The 16681-nt window shown below is 37.9% G+C and overlaps 1 protein-coding gene across 9 annotated transcripts in view; it reads left to right on the top strand.

Moving 5' to 3' along the window:
* The window catches only part of RALYL (RALY RNA binding protein like), a 365270-nt gene extending 356149 nt beyond the window's left edge, over positions 1 to 9121 (top strand). For 4 of the 9 annotated variants that reach the window (XM_079300397.1, XM_079300396.1, XM_079300395.1 and 1 more), the window contains one exon: positions 6027 to 9120. In XM_079300397.1, the coding sequence (XP_079156523.1) occupies positions 6027 to 6061 (35 nt within the window). In that variant the 3' untranslated portion in view covers positions 6062 to 9120. Of the gene's footprint in view, positions 1 to 6026 lie in introns of all 9 variants that reach the window. The other 5 variants (XM_079300393.1, XM_079300394.1, XM_079300398.1 and 2 more) reach the window with 2 other exon arrangements.
* The last annotated feature ends 7560 nt before the right edge of the window (positions 9122 to 16681 follow it).

Genomic DNA, 16681 nt, shown 5'->3' on the forward strand with positions numbered 1-16681 from the left:
TGAGAGCCATACCCCTGAGAATTTGCTATGAATATCCACTCTTATGCAGGGATAAATGAAGGTGGAACATTTTTTTCTCTGCTTAATTTGGGACTGGATGCCAAGAAGGTGTTGAGCGTCTCTCAAGGCACATTGGTATGGGCCAAGGGAACTCAGTGACAGCACCAGGGAGGGTTTACTGCATTTGGATTGGCTTTGTCAGCCAAGAGGGAATAGGAAAGGGAATATGGTGGGTGCACAGTTTCACCAGGGGGTAGCAATGTGGGTGCATTCTGGTAAAGTCTTCAGGGCAGTGAGTTCTGCAAAATCACCACCTCCCCCCATCCTACCTGTTCCACATCTGCTTGGAGATCGTGGCCCACCCCACACTCTGCAGAATGCCCAGTGCCTCCAACTTCAGGACCTTGCAGAGGAAGACTGTGCTGCAACAGAAGTCTAGCTGGAGAAAAACACACAGACTAAATTAAAGTGGACAGATCCACTTCTTTCTTTCATGGCCCCACTCAAATGACCCTGGTGACTCTATTCCTAAAGTGATTCCTTCAGACTCACACCTGACCATCCTTGCAACTGCAGTGTGTCCTCTCTAGCACTCTTCAAATATTGGATCCTGTCTCCACCACTACACCCAAGAGCATTTATCACAATTCAGCCTGGACTCCGAGAAACAAAAGATGTGATGGTCTAGGGGAAAAATCAGTATCTGATAGGGCTATCTTATTCTTCCTGCTGATTTTTATTGGACAAACAAGTGAAACAGAGCATTTTAATACAAAGAGGATAGCAGTTTGTTTTCACTGATGACTAAAACAATCATTCTCCCATGTACTCACATAAATACTAACACTTCAAAGCAATTAAGCTGTTCACAGAACAGAGAAATGATTCTGTAATGATTTTAGCAATTAAAGTATGATTGGCAGAGTTCAAAACATAATGATTGGGTTTCATCATTTGAAGAAAGGTTTAAAGAAGGTGCAACTGGTTCTTTTAATTATCCTTTATTAATATTTATCAAACAATCCCTCTATTTGTTAAATGCAGTGAATATTTTATTACTAGATCATTATAAAACTGTGCCACTAGTGTCAACATTTTGCTTTTCATGTTTTATGAGGGTTACAACTGACAGCAGTAAAAATGTGATACACATTCACATTCCCCTGCTCACACCTACTGAACTGAGAATTTACATTTCATATGGGGGCATTAAACTAAACCACCTATATGACTCTTACTGAATTAGAGACTTGATGCTTTAAATCAAGGGACAAAGTGCAAGGTGTACCTAAAATGAACACAGCTATGAAGTCAATGTGATAGCTAAGACAAATTCAGTGTTCCTTGGTAAGCTCTGCTTGCTCCTTGAGGTTTTCCACTGATGATGAAGAATGCTGTGTAAAAGCCAACAAAAGTGCATGTCCCCATGGTACCTTACAAATATAAATAACATTGTTTTGCACTCAGTGTAAATGCCTACTTAAGAGAAAAGGAAATATCCTTTTATATCTTGAGTTAGACATAGCAAACAAACAGAATGGCAATTTGCATTTTTACTTTCTGTACTGCATTATGATTTTTCTCATTTTACATAAATATCTAGATCAATAATAGCTAAGTTTTGGCTATTTTGTTGTTTTTGTTTTGTTTTTTTGGGGTTTTTTTAATGCCTACTCTGCAGAAAGATTCCATTTTTCTTCTCTTTGGCTGTCCAGAAAGTGCATAATCAAAATAAATTATTAGAGGTGAAACAGAGTATGCTATCCTCAAGGACATAAGAGCAACACATGTAGACCTGGATTAGTTGTACAGATAACAGTATTAGGAGTGAGCATCAGATGTAAGGAAAGCAGTTGTGGTACAATTGCAGTTTGAGGCAGCACACATGTGAAGGCCAGTGCTGGGAGTGAAAGGACAATATACCTGCTGCCTTTTAATGGGGCCTGCTGCTGTTTCACAGAAAGTGATGTATAGCAGTCACATAACCTTCTGTCAAAGCATAGTCAGACACCAGCAGAAACCTGGAAAGGTGTCAAGGATCGAGTCTCCAACCCAAGAGGAGCCTGCAAGAGACAGATGTGCAATTTCACCCAGCAGTGGTCAGCAGTGGCTTCAGATGCCTCCACTACAGTTATTAAACTGAGAATTCCTGTCCTGAGAATGGGTTTGTCTGGCAAGAAAAAAGAGACAGGAGAATAAGAGGAATGACACTCGAGGCTTTGGGTTTCAAGTTCACATGTATATGTGAACCATCAACTATCCATTCTCTTTTTAGCTTCATTTTCTGAGTTTCTAAGATTAATGCTATCATAAAAGCCATTCAGAGCAGAGGATTTTTTAAAAACAGATACATTTTGTCAGATGAAAGTCTTTCATATACTTTGGATGCTCTTATTGCTTATAACTAATTGTGGGGTAAACCATACGGTGAAGTCTGTAATAACTATATTCTGTGGGACTTCTCTTTTAACATATTCTTAATAACTACAAGGTAAGATGTTGATCATGTACATCTTTTGTGTCATTTAGTCATACCACATTCCTAATACTCCCTCCCAAAAACATATACACTCTCTTATAGTAAGATTTATTCCTGTACATTTAGGTCTGGAAGATAAAGCATGGTAAAGTCCAGAATGCTCTTCCCCATAAACCCTGTGAGAAGGAAACTAGTTATTTATTGGAATGAATGAACATATCTCTGTTCTTTTCCCTTTTTCAGAACTGTAAGGAAAAAAAAATAATTCAGAGCAGGAAAGAAGCTGAGCTCTGTTTGGATCTTGATAGCAGAGAACAAAACCCATCTCCTGAAGACAAGGCCCATCTAAATGAGTTTAGAAAAGTCAGTAGCTCTCCTACCACAGAAGGGTCACAGTTACAGCTTCCAGGTCCTGTGGTAGGCCTGGGAAACAGGGCTGGCAAATCCCACTCTAGAAGGATGGTACCTGCAGGTCTCTACCATATATCAGATTTTTCTTCTCATGAAAGGCTTTTAGGAGCAATACAGAGGGCAAGCTATTCATACTCTGTGATGCCTACAAAGCACAGAGCACAGAGGATGTGGTCCCCTGGCAGATGATCTGATGGCCAGACTCTTCCAAAATAAAGTGCCCTTTACATGCAGAGCATTCTGAAAGATCTAGAGATGTAAAGATATAAATTAGCTAGGCTTTGAGGGGAGGTAAGTTATAAAATAAGTAAGCTTCTAAAAAACAAGATGGAAAACTCTGCATTATTACTGGCTTTTATCAGATTTACTCCATCATTTGTAATTGTTATGTAGAGTCCACAAAGTAGAACTGCACTTTCAATTAGGGAGGTCTTTTAATATTTAATGTTGGTTTTCCAATGTTATATACAATATAATAGTGTATAGTTAAAACTAATTTAATGTAGTAGAATTTGAATTTGGCAAAAATGCCAGCAGGATTATACTAGAACTATAATAACAGTAGCAATAGCATTTTTAGAAGGCTGAAATGCAGTGTTAGCCTAAGAAGAGTGTTTCCAATACCTCATGCTCAAAAAGCCATCCAGATAGAGAAAAAAAAAGCAGCAGAAATAATTTCAGGTGGAAAATGAACCACTAAATATTCCATAAACTCTCTCCATCCTTTTTTCAGAGATTATGATGGCAATTAGGACAGTATATACAGTTTCTTTGATATTGTCTAGGGATGCCAAGTCTATATGCTCAGTTGAGTTATTCAATTCCTAAAATGCATTATGTTCAAATCACACTTTTTAAAGTGGTTTTCTGTTACAACTACATCAAATGAAAGCCTTATTGCTGGCTTAAATGTAATTCAGTTCATCCTTGTTGTGTCAGGAGATGTTTTTATATATAAGGGGAAAGAAATTTTAAAAAATTTAAAAACCCACTAGTCATCATGAGGGTTTTTTAATATCATCAGCACTGCCATAAAGGCAGATGATAAACTGCACACTATTCAAAAGAAAGAAATAGAATTAAATTAGCATTGAATTACTCTAGATTAATCATAGTCCTGGATTCCTGTCATTCCAGGGAAAATAAAAGCTTGGCTCTTTCAGATTTTAATGCTCCCTCTCAGACTTTACCATTATTTGTAATGAGAGGGAAGTAAGAAGTGCATGTAGTGAAGGAAGAACACAGGAATATTTTGGACTGATGGGGTTGCTAAATTTTTGTTGATATTTTAATCAACAGCAAAGCAGAACTGATGACTTGGGTCCAGATAGTTAGCAACATTATGTTTTACAACAGTAACCTAATGAAGCTCTTTAGTGCTGGTCACAGGTAAGTGCTTGAAAGGATTATGGCAAGGGAAAAAAAGCTTCAATAAATAACTTGAAAATCTGACTCTTACTGCTTTCATAATTACTGCTTTTTATAATGGCATGATGGAACAGCAAAGCATAGTTGAAAAAAAGACTAGAAAAGAGGAAGTCTCTTTGAAGCTAATAGGATGTACAGTGGATTTTTTTTTTTACTTCCAAGATGAATAGCTAGTTAAAAACCATTAAGCTTCTCTCAGACTTAAGGAGAGAATTTAAAGGTCTTTTTTATTATAGCTAGTCTCTCTAGGGATCAGACCTAAAAGAGGAGAGATGAAGATTTTTTTCTCTGTGCAAGTAGAGAATAATAGTTTCAGGATGATTTAACTGAAAGAAGAAAGTTCTGGGATCTCTCACATGAGCTTTTCTCCCAAATCCTTGTTACTTGTGGAGACCACAGCCAGAGACCTGGTGCTCTCTTTGCAATGAGGGGGAAATCTGATGCCTGACTTTTTTAAAAGTCAGGAGCCCAGTCCTGCATCCATTTGGATGTTTCTGGAAAACCAGGTTTTCAGTAAATGGAAATTTTAACATAAACTTTTTGTTTTCTTTTTTTTTCATTGAAAGAAGTGGAAATTGGCTGAAAAGGACAGCTGGAAATTTTTCAGCCTTTGATCAGAAGTGCACTAGGTTTTGCAGCTGTTTCCTTTTCCACTTATAGACTCCACCTCACCCTCAAAAAAGAGAAAAGTAAGAAAAGATTGGCGGAAAGTATTTTCTTGTCAAAATTAAAAAAAAAAAAAAAAAAAAACTTGGGTTGAAACTTTGGTTTCTTTAAAAAAAGAAACCATCTATGTCTGTTAACATTTTCTACTGTCAGTTTTCCAAGGAGATGCAATTAGGGAAGTGTTGTCAGTTTCTCTGTGGGTAGGTGGAGCTGGTTTTTCTTATGTTCCCCTGCAGCATCACTCAATGCCTACTTGAAGCTGGTAGCATTAATGTGTCACATAGCAGGACTCAGATATTTAGATGCAACCTGCCTCCAGCCTCTGCTGGAAGAATGAGCCTCAAAAGTGTTGGCTAACATTGGGGGTTTTTTTGTTTTGTTTTGTTTTGGGGTTTTTTTTGCATTTTCATGGTGTGGCTGATAAAGCAACAAAAGTAATCTAAGGATATACAATTTTATCCTATGGCAGGTACACAAAAACAATAGCAAAATAGACAACAGCAAAAGGGAAGCAATTGAGGGAAAAATCCATCAACCTGGTAACTATAGGCATTGCTGAAAGCACACAGCCAATGGAAACAGCAAGGTATATAAATAGTGTGAAAGAATTCTACATGCAATTTGTTTAGATTGAATGCTATTATGCAAATAAAGCATTTCATTGCAAAGCTGCCAACGACAAGCCATGATACATTATTTTCCATTGCTAAAATAGAAATTATTCAGCAGTTGTTTATCAAGGGGAGGTATACTTCAGCTTCAACAGCTCTTGCTTGATTTGCTGTTGTTATTTTGGGCCATAGTGTCTACTCAAGACTGTTGCACAGTCCTGATTGTCCACTGTTGCAGGAATACTATTCTTCTTTTAACCTTCAATGGTTTAAGGTGGGAAAGCATCAGAGACATTGATATTTAGTTGATTTGTGAAAAAGTCAAGTCATAGTCCTCTTGGCTCTTCTCCCCAGCTCTCTTGGTTTCTTTTGGAGGCTCTCCTGGAAGAAATTCTATGCTTTCATACTAAAGCCAACATTTCATTTCTCAGTTTCTACAGATCAAGTGATGAGATGTCATGTGTGAACCCCCTGAAGGATGAGAAGAGAAACTCTGACTTCCCCACAGAAAATTGTGAACTGCAGTTTCTTACTGGCTGACAACACCTTCGATTCAATTTGTATGAAACTCAATTTACTTATTAAAACGGACATTATTGTTCAAATATTAGAAAATCCATTTCTTACATGTTCTAAGCTGTACAATTGTCAGATTTTTATGGTTTAGATTGTAAATGTGGTTTTCTCTGCTAATTATTGGTATTATTTTTTTAATTTTGATGTCTTAAGGGCCAATGTACTGTATCATAATAATATGAAGGACGTATTTAACAGGTGTGGAAAACACTGTATACAAATGTATATTTCTAAAAGCTATTTTTATGATTAGCACACTTTACTGTTTTGTCATATTTAGAGTCATTGCACTGCTTCGTTTTCCTCTGAATTCAAACAAGAACATTTTGATCAGTGCCACAACTAAATATATTTTTTGGTGTTTCCCATTATTTTATTCAATTTATTTGTCATTCGAAATAATTACATTTGGTAACAAAATAGCTTCTAAGACATGAAAATGTCAAAATAAGAGAGCAATCCTTCATAAACTGTAAATTGCATCCTCCTGTAAATCCCTTTCTTCAGATTAGCCCTCTCTCTGATGCCATTCATCAGACAGTTGTTACAGCTGTTCTTGCAAATCTCTAAAGGCAGTTTGTTGCTACCATATGGAAAGTCAGTCAGCCTCCTGTCTAGCCAGGAAAATTACTTATAGCCTGCCAATATCTGACAGCCTGACTTAGCCTACTTATTACTTTTTGGGTTATTTTCTGGCAGTAATCTTTCCACCCACAAAATCCTAAGGCCCTTCTAAAATTCTGAAGTTGGAATAATTAATTATTACAGATGTTGTAGGGGAAATCTCAGTGCAGAATTCCTTAATAAATCCTATTTCCTTTCAAACAGAATGGATGCATTATTTCTCTTGTTACTGAGACATTAAAGGTATCAAAGCACATCGGCACAAGGACTTCTCCCCCTATAAAAGTACCAACTTGATCACCATCCCAAAGTCAGACCTCTTTAGCATTGCAGATGATGTGGAACAAGGAATATGTATTTATTCATCTACATCTTTATGTTAATGTGAAAGAGACATGTCTTTAAAGTGATTGCAGGGTAAATAAATTATTTATTAGCTACAGCCTCCCAGGAGGGAGAGGCATTAATTTAGGAGGTATCTTGCACAGTGAAATGGAGCACAGACCCAGCTGTGTGCCAGTCTGCAGCACTGAGCTCTGACCACTGAGCTCTGTGACTGGGGTATTTGCAACTTGAGATCATCCACAACTACAAAGATGAACTCTTGCCTTGCCCTTTCAAACATTCTCTGTAGGCTGAAAACAAGAGAAAACAAAAGGTACCAGAGAGACTTTTTAAAAGATCTAACTTTAAATTTATGTTTTAAAAGCACTTTCTGAGATGGCAGGTTCACCTCAAGTAGCATGGGTGTAAGTGGGTGGGAGCTCAAGGTCTCTGGTCAGCTTATCAAAGAAGGATGATATTCTTCAAAAAATTTGGAAAAAAAGCATACACTTCAATTTAAATATCTATTACTGAGTGAGATTTTTTTTCACTAGGCAGCTATGTGACATTGCACTCTCAGTTACGTTGGTGTATGTTATATCTAGCTTGTCTATTGTGTGTGGAGTTACATGGTTTACAAAAGTGCTGAGTAGTACCTAGCTCCTTAAACAAGGAAAGACAGTATAAGTAGTTACACCTCAGCATAAAGAATTGCAGCTTCAGACTTTATCAAGGCTGACTCTGAGAAAAGTGCAGCAAAAAAGTATTACTCCTGTGTAAGTGAAATGTTAGGTCAAATCAGAGGGTGAAATACTTCTCCACTATCTTAATAGAGGTTATGAACCTTTTTAACTGTAAAAATGCAAAAAGAATTGCCATTTTGGGATTTCTGTCTTTGGCTGACAGTTAAAAAAAAGAGCTCCAAACCCCAGCAGCTCAAGGGGCATTTGTCCCATTTAAATCACACAAACTGTTGGCTGACTTAAGAGATTCAGAATATCATCCAAGGGGATCAGTTCTGATATTGTTGTTAATAAACTAGATATGAGAAACATCTAGGTATATTGTCTCTTCACCACCTCCATTCCAAATGAGCTAACATTAACAGAAAGCACTCTGAGATTTTTGCACATCCTTTACAATCATTACCCTTGGTTTATAAACTCACAAAAGCGATTTGCACATTCACAATGTTGACACTGTTTCACACCACAGTTTAAATCCTGAGTATATTTTGAACACAGAAGTCACCTCTGATAACACCATGAGGCACTACTCCATTTGCAAGTCAGAAGATTGTTACCCTGTGCAGTCTATTACTAGTAAGGTTTCTCAATGGCATGTTTGCTTAAAACCATCCAGAGGATGCTGGTAGCTTTGACAGAGCTTAATAGTTCTCTGCTGTCCATGTATGCAGTATGCTCGGTGTTGTTTGCCATCACCTGTTACTTGTTTGACATAAGTTTTGTCAATTGTGGGATTTTTCAACATTGTTCATCCCTTGCAATACAGAAGAGTAGGAGACATAAATGATCTTGTCAATCAGTTTGGACAGTCAACAGTCATAAAATCCTTTACAGACAGTCCTGAATCAAACCAGTTCATTTTCTACACAGATCTATATGCTCTCTGTATTTCAGATATTTGTTTCAAACATGGGCAGCTGCATGAATGGAAAATATTTACTAAAAAGCTTTAAAGTTTGGATCAAGAAAAAATATTTTTACTTTTGTAAACTCTTGTATTACATATTGTTGCAATTCCTATTAGTTTTCTCTGTAGATCCATTTTTTGTTCTGAAAAATCACTGTACTTAAACTATGTAGATAACTGTAATCTTGTTGGAAGTCAGATTTTTAATTAGTGCCATGACAATTTAGAATTGAAACATTCAAAGTTTGACCATTAGAGCAGATTGATGGTTCATTACAGTTTTCTTTAAAATGTTGTAACATAATTTTTACATGTCTGTAAATAAATATTTTCTCTGATTTATGCACTAATTCAGTTTTGCAATTTCTTCTCTTAAAATGTGACTCTAAGACTCTAAGTTCCTGGAAAAAAATTATTTCTCTCATGGAAAAACAGCATTTAAAGCTCTGTAACACAGCCATCCTTCACAAACTTCCACAGCAGAGCAAACAGAAGTAGCCAATCACAATATTAAGTACTAAACTATAGTAAAATGGATAAAAATGTTAAATCTGCTATCATTTTAATAGTTTGAGAAATTTAAACATCGGTACTGTATTAAAAAATTACTGACAAGAAATGTGACCAAATTCCTGAAAAGAGGGAATTCTTCAGCAGAGTGAAAAAGAAGAAGGCACAGTGAGTATATTTCACTGAATTTAAGAAATGCATTTTCTTAATCTTGGAAGCTTCTGTTTCATGTATCACAAAAGCAGAATGAACATAATTTATGAAAACCCTGCCAAAAATAGTTATCATTTTCTGCTCAGTATCCAAATTCATTTTTCATTCATAGTTCCCTATTCCATTCACAAGGTGTTGCTGTGCAGGCAAGCTAAAGAAAATTGGTCCACAAAGTCTATGAGAATAATTTCAAATTATATTGGTATTGTTGGGAAGCAAGATGATTTTGAAATATAAGGTAAAACCAGCACAACTTGACAAGTTAGTACTTTAGCTTTGAGCATTTCTCAGCAATGAAATGGCCACAAGAATGAAAGAGAAATAGAAAATTAAGGCCCTTCTGTACAGCAGTTACAGCCATGTCTTTACAATCTCTACCCTTACAAAAATCACCTCTGGAAAAGAAAATCCTCTAAGAGACTGCTTAGAAAAAACACAGAGTGGTGCAGGTAGTACATAGTTATTGGGTTTTGGATGGTGTAATAATAACCCATTTGAAATAAAAAATGCTTGAATTTTTGTGGCTGCTATAATAAGTACTTTTTTCTGATTAACCCCTCCAAAAAAAGATTGCTGTTCCATGCTTGTGCAAATACAATTAATCTACAAGCATCACACTTTATTTCAACAGAAATCTAGTCTGCAGAACATCCATCCCATATAAATCCCACTAACCAAGCAAAAATATTTCTAAAGGTTCCATTTAAATCTTTCTGAAGCTGTCCTGGTTACATGACTTAGCAGCCTAAGGTAATGGACAAAAACTTTGCATAGCCACTCTGCTGGTGTATTACTATATGTAAATATATCTGTGGTGTGTAGCTACACGTATGTGGAGGAAAAAAGGCCATCCATTGCTTTGTGCTTTGAATAAATAGAACTAGAGACAGCTAAAGTTGTGTAAAATAAAAAATCAAACTCATCCCTGGTGATAGTTATTAAATGAGCACTTTCAGTGTCTACTCCAACTGGATTCTTAGGTAGAAACTGTGGTCAGTGTTCATTCTGTGAGTAGTTACAGCAGCTTGTAGTAAATTATTTTTAAAAAAGAAGAAATTATACTGCTGTTGATAATATTGCTGCTGCAGCAGGACCACAGTGGAACATGATGGAGGAACAGAGGATATATAGCATGGCAGGGCTGCAGCTTGACTCTGGTGCTGACATCTGAATGAGGATTGGAAGGATTTTACCTCAGAATGACTGAGAAAATTATTAAAAGGAGATGTTTTGCACTTGTACTCATTTTACATTTGAAGAAGCCTCCCCCATACACTTATTTATTTTCATGTGTGTGCCAGCATGCAGCGATTTTGATGATTCTTTCAAGGGGTAAGCCTAAAAATTTGCATGTGATTTTGGTCAAACTTAATGAGAATTCCTCACTTAGCAATAAGGAGTCAATAACATTAAAAATTTACTCCTCCTTCAGAATTTTGGCCTTGGTGTTTAATCCACAAGCCAAGGGAGGGATTTCATAAATATCTGTTTACTTGAGTGGTCATATTAATTGTATACCTATGCTTCCATTGTATACCTGTGCTCCCACAGATCATAGAACCATAGAATGGTTTTGGTTGGTAGAGACCTTAATGATCACCAAGTTCCAAGCCCCCTGCCCTGGGCAGACTTTTCACGAGACCATCCAAGCTGGCCTTGAACACTTTCAGGGATGAGACATCCACAACTTCTCTGTGCAACCTGTCCCAGTGTCTCACCACCCTCATATTAAAGAACTTCCTAACATCCAGATTATTTTTTTTTCTTCACCGGACAGTGTTTTACATTCTGGTCTCCATCAGCAATCTATGTTAAAAAGAGGACACATTTTTATGTAATATGTGATATCAAGTAAATCAACATCTAAACATTTCTTAGTTCTTTCAGTAATACATGTCAGGAGTTTTAGTGTGTTTGTGATGACATGTTGCATTACTTGTAATCAAAGTACCAGTGTATGCATTATGTTTTGCAAATCTTTTATTGAGCAATATTATTTAAGACAGCACGTTTCAGAGAGAAAGTTTATCAGAAACATAAATATGTTTTTTGACAGCAAGCTATAAATAATCTATTATACTGATTTCAAGGATAAGTGACCTCTGAAATTTGGATGCTTCTGCAACTATAGGAGGATCATTTGTAAGTGAAATTCAAATTTTGAGTTATTTTTTGGTAACATAACAAAGTGGGGAGACAGTAATCCAGGAGTGCTATCAGCTTATATGGGTCTCATTCGGTCAATTTGTTCCACACTGGATTTGGATGATTCAAGTCATGTCACAAGATAATGAGATAGAAGCAGACAATTAATAACAGTAACAAGAAAAATAGCAAAATAATCAATGCCCATGGAATTGCATATGGGCATCCATGTAGACAAATGACATTGCTGTATTTTCTATCAGATGTAAACTTTAGGTTCAAGAGAAGCTCTGTGAAATTCTACGCAGTGCAGAGCTACAAAGAGAACACATCTGCTGCTCCTGCTTACTCAAGGGACTGAGCAATCCCAGCAGATGTCAGAGTTCCAGCAGCTTCCTCAGACAGCACTTTTCAAAGATATCTTTACAGGGGAGAAGCTTAAACTCTTTCCCAACATCTTAACCCCCACTTTTGTGGGCAGTTTTTCTCATACATTAAACTGCAAGTTATGTTCCGAGAGGACAGCAGCAGTTAAGGGGTCTCCTCCCAGGAATGAAGAGCATGACCAAATGGGTAAATGCACACCTACACACACACATCCCTGGACCTGCAAAGAGAGCAGATCCCATCTCCATGTTCAGGGCTGACTCCTTGAGGGATGAAGGTGCAAAAGGCTGAGTCTAGAGGACTAAAACTCTCAGAGAGTTTATGAGCTCCTCTTTAAATATGGTTTTAGAGACTGTTTTTCATCTGCATACCTCAAGTAGTCACAGAAGGAGTTTGAATCAATTTTTAGCTAGAGAAGGGACATGGAGAGGTCATTTAACTGTCTTGCAGACTTTTCCTGTTGGTAACAGCAGGAAGCTCAGAGGACTACACTGGACCCTGGCCTAGCAAAATCAGTACAAATTGAAATACACTGGTGTTACAGTTTATCACATCTCTGTCTTTCCTTATGGGCAAAATTCCTAAACTAAATATTTCACATCAAGCTGGGTATAAATTTTCACTGCTGTGAATAATCAGCATAGTAATGGAGTTTAAATCATAAATCACATTTTCCTTTCCAGCAAATTCCCCAGTAGGGGTAGTTCTAAGTTGACAGTGGTAACCAGGTTTTGGAGCAAATAGTGTGCAAAAGCAAAATTATTTAATCTCTTGAAGCTAAGGTGGTGCCTTCAGCAGTGATAATCAGATTTTAGTGGTCTCCATAGCAATGCAGGTGAAAATTTAGAAAAACATTGAGCAGCAAATACAGAAATTCATAAAATTAAGAATGCATCCCACTGAGGACTGGTTTTCATAGATGCTGAGAAAGTTATGCTCACATTTGTGGCTGAACAGTACACTGGGTTTACTTACCACAAATCACTTAAATTGAGCAAGGATCAAGCTAGAGTAGCTCATTGCCTCTCAGGAAAAATATTTCTACTTCCATATTCATTGCAGATATTTTTGGTTTTAAAAAGTATTAAAAATTACAGAACTATGAATTTAAGTATATTTTCTCTTTCAATTTAGGCAACACTGTATGCTTTAATACATAAAAATCTCCAAATCACCTGGCTGAAAGATTAAACACATTTACACAGAATACCAGAGAGTATGAGGTGGACACATAAGCTAGTAAAGATTGGATCCAATGAGTCTAAACTGAAGCCTATAGAATCACAGAACCAACAAGGTTGGAAAGATGATCTGTCCAATGTCAGCACAGCACCATAGTTACCCCTGTATCCCCAATGCCACATCCAGGTGTCTCTTGAACACTTCCAGAGATGACCATGGGCAACTTATTGCAATGCCTGACCACTCTTGCAGTTCTTCTAATAACAAATCTGAACCTCCCCTGGTGCACTTTAAGGCCATTTCCTCTTTTGATACAGCAGAACAGACCAACCCTTACCTCACTACAATCTCCTTTCAGGTGGTTGTAGAGACCAATGAGGTGCCATCCTGAGTCTCTTCTTCAGACTAAACAACCCCAGCCACCTCAGTTGCTCCTTACAGGACCTTTCACCAACTCTGTTATCCAGGCATGCTCCAGCACTTCAATGTCCTTTTGGAAGTGACAGGCCCAGAACTGGACACAGCACTTGGGATGTGCTCTCACCAGTGCCAAGTGTAGCAGGACAATCACTTCCCTAGTCCTGCTGGACACTATTTTTGACACAGGGCAGGATGCCATTGGCCTTCTTGGCCACCTGGGTACATGCTGTCTCATGTTCAGCTGCTCTCCCAGATCCCCTTCTGCTGAGCAGCTTTCCAGCTACTCTCTCCCCTTCCTGTAACAATGCAGGGAGTTGTTATGGCCCAAGGTCAAGACCTGGCACTTTCCCTTATTGAACCTCATGCAGTTCTCCTGAGACCATTGATCTAATCTGTAAAAATCTCTCTGTAGAGCCTTTCTGCCTTCTAGCAGATCAACACTCCCACCAAACTTAGTGCTGGCTTACACGAGCACATGTGCTGTCAGCTCAGGTTTTTCAGCTTATCCACAATCCAAGTAGGGCCAAGACTTTTCTGCATCTGCTGGTGCAGATGTGCCTCAGTTGCACATGACATGGCTAAGACAGAAGAATATCCAGAACTCCCTTCCTACCTCAGAAATTCTGTGATGTTTTGATTCCATGTTATCATAAAGGGACATACATAAAGTCTACATTTAAAAAATGCTGAAGGTGCATAAGGAGCATGCCAGAATCAGCATGTAACATCCATCTTATGTATATTCTCCATCACAAGAACCTGTCTATATTTAAAATATTCCCATCATGATCATTTATTAAAGCAGGAACCTTTTATCCCAGTAGAGTCTTGCAGCTGCTGAAGTCATGCTCAGCTTGCTTTCTCTCATCCTATTCAGGATGAACATTCATTCACAGCCATTGAGCACTTAGTTCATATACAGAGCAACAGTTTCAGCTGGAAAGAACAAGAAAGGGCCATCTCAGAAAATTCTGCAACCCTGCATCAGGGAGTTTGTAGTTGTAGACTCAAGGTCTCTGAGTGGTGAGGGGAGGGTGGTCCTGTCTATTCCATCTGTGAACTGCCTGTGCTATGTAATGAGCTGCTGGATAAACAGCTACAAGAAGAGCAGGATTGGCTAAGCACTGATCCCAGCTGTTCCCATAGGAGAGAAATATTTTTGAGATCCATTGTCAGGGGGATCCCAAGAAGATAGGCCATACATTGCTTCAGGGAAGAAAACAGCAAATGGTAGTGACTGAAGGGCACTGCAGAAAGAGGAACAAAGGGAAGATCCAGAGGAAGAGATGTTGCCAAGAAACCAGTGTTTGGCCCAAGGAAGACAATACAGAAGTGTCTCAGGAAGGACAGTAGAGCTGTTGAAAGGCAGAGTGAGAGGCTATCCTGTTGCCAAATGCCACTGGATGAAAATCTAGGTTTTGTGTAGGATCCAGAGAAGAATACCTGAATGCATACATGAGATAATCATACATTATTAGGTGGGGACACTTCCTGTGTGCATATAGGGGGACTGTAGGCATGAGCTATGTGACCAGGGCACACAGAGTTATCAAGTCTATGGCAACTTAGCCCAGATCCGGGCTGAGGATTTTCTTGCTTCCTAAACCAAAGCAGTAAGGGCAGGACAAAAACAGCTGAGGACAGGCTCCAAGGACTGTGAGATTGAACTGAGACTTCTATGTACAAGTTCTCCAGTGGTTGTAGTCTTCATGGCTTAGAGAAATACTGAGGTCACAAGTCCTACCACAATAGCAATACCACACACTCAAGTCCTTAGGAATCCTTACTTAGGATCCTAATACAGAGACACCAAGGAAGAAATTTAGGTGACTAAACACAGATGTCTAATGCATTTTAGATCCTCCTTTAGATTATCCACAAGGAAATAATGCTCACATAGTCCTGACCATACCTGCCAGCTCCAGGAGGATGTTTCAGTTACTCAGGACTTACTCAGACTGGCAAAATTTCAGTTTTGAGAAGGATGTTAGTTTTTGAACCATTTTAATATTTATAGATATTTATGTTGGTGAATGAGACTTTTAATTTTAACTAAGATGTTTTGACAGGATAACTGGGGGTAGATGCCAGTTAAAAAGGGCCAAGGCAGGCAAAGGAAAGTTTTGAATACATTTTCAAACTGGAATCTGTAGCTGCATAATTCAGATCCATGTCATCAACAGCTTCCAAAAATCTGCTCATATAACAGAGAATTTCTTGTAGGAACTCATGGAAAACTAGAAACTTGGTTGAACAAAGCTTATGAGAAAGTAAGTTGGCAGCAAAAATAAATCAGTTATCAATAAGTCCTATAGTAGTTAAGAAAAGTAGGAACTGAAACCACGATCTTCTGTTACCTACTGAAAAGTAGAATTAGATATAGCATCTGCTAAATTATCCTTTTATCACCTATGAAAGAACCAGACTGTGGCACCTATTATTACCATTAGATGAGTTATACTTTAGTCACACCTAGTTTCAATTACTGCCACAGTCCAAGCTGCAGCAGGTGATTTCAAAATATACCCCAGCCTGTGCTGTCTTTGTACTGCTGGGATCCCAATTAAAAGAAAACTACTGAAAGCCCATTTTCTCAGCTTAGCACTGCAGGAACTTGAAAAATAAGAATAATTTCTCACCATGAACTGTGAAATGAACATAAAAGTGCTGTAGACTTCCTTTTTTTTTTTTTTTTTTTTTTTCCTTTGAATTACAGGTTCACCTCTGGTTCAGAGTTAGACACTTTGCTCAGTGGTTACACCAAAGCAGCCCTGAAACCCAGCTGCAAACCTGGCTGAAAAGCACTCAGCCCTGGCCAACACAGTCATTTTCAGGGATGGGAGGGTTGAGTCCCAGGGGCAATTCCTACCACAAGGGCTGTGGTAAGAAGCAAGTAGGAAAAAGGAACAAGGTTTTCTGAAAGATATTGACCTTTTTTTTTTTTCCCAAAGACCTACCTATTATTATATTATTGCTACTTTGGTAATTAATGATTGGTAGTGTTCTTGTTTTGTATATTGCTTTGTCAAACTTTTGTTGCACTGTACATTCA

Source organism: Erithacus rubecula (genome assembly GCF_903797595.1).
Source record: "Erithacus rubecula genome assembly, chromosome: 3".
NCBI lineage: Eukaryota > Metazoa > Chordata > Aves > Passeriformes > Muscicapidae > Erithacus > Erithacus rubecula.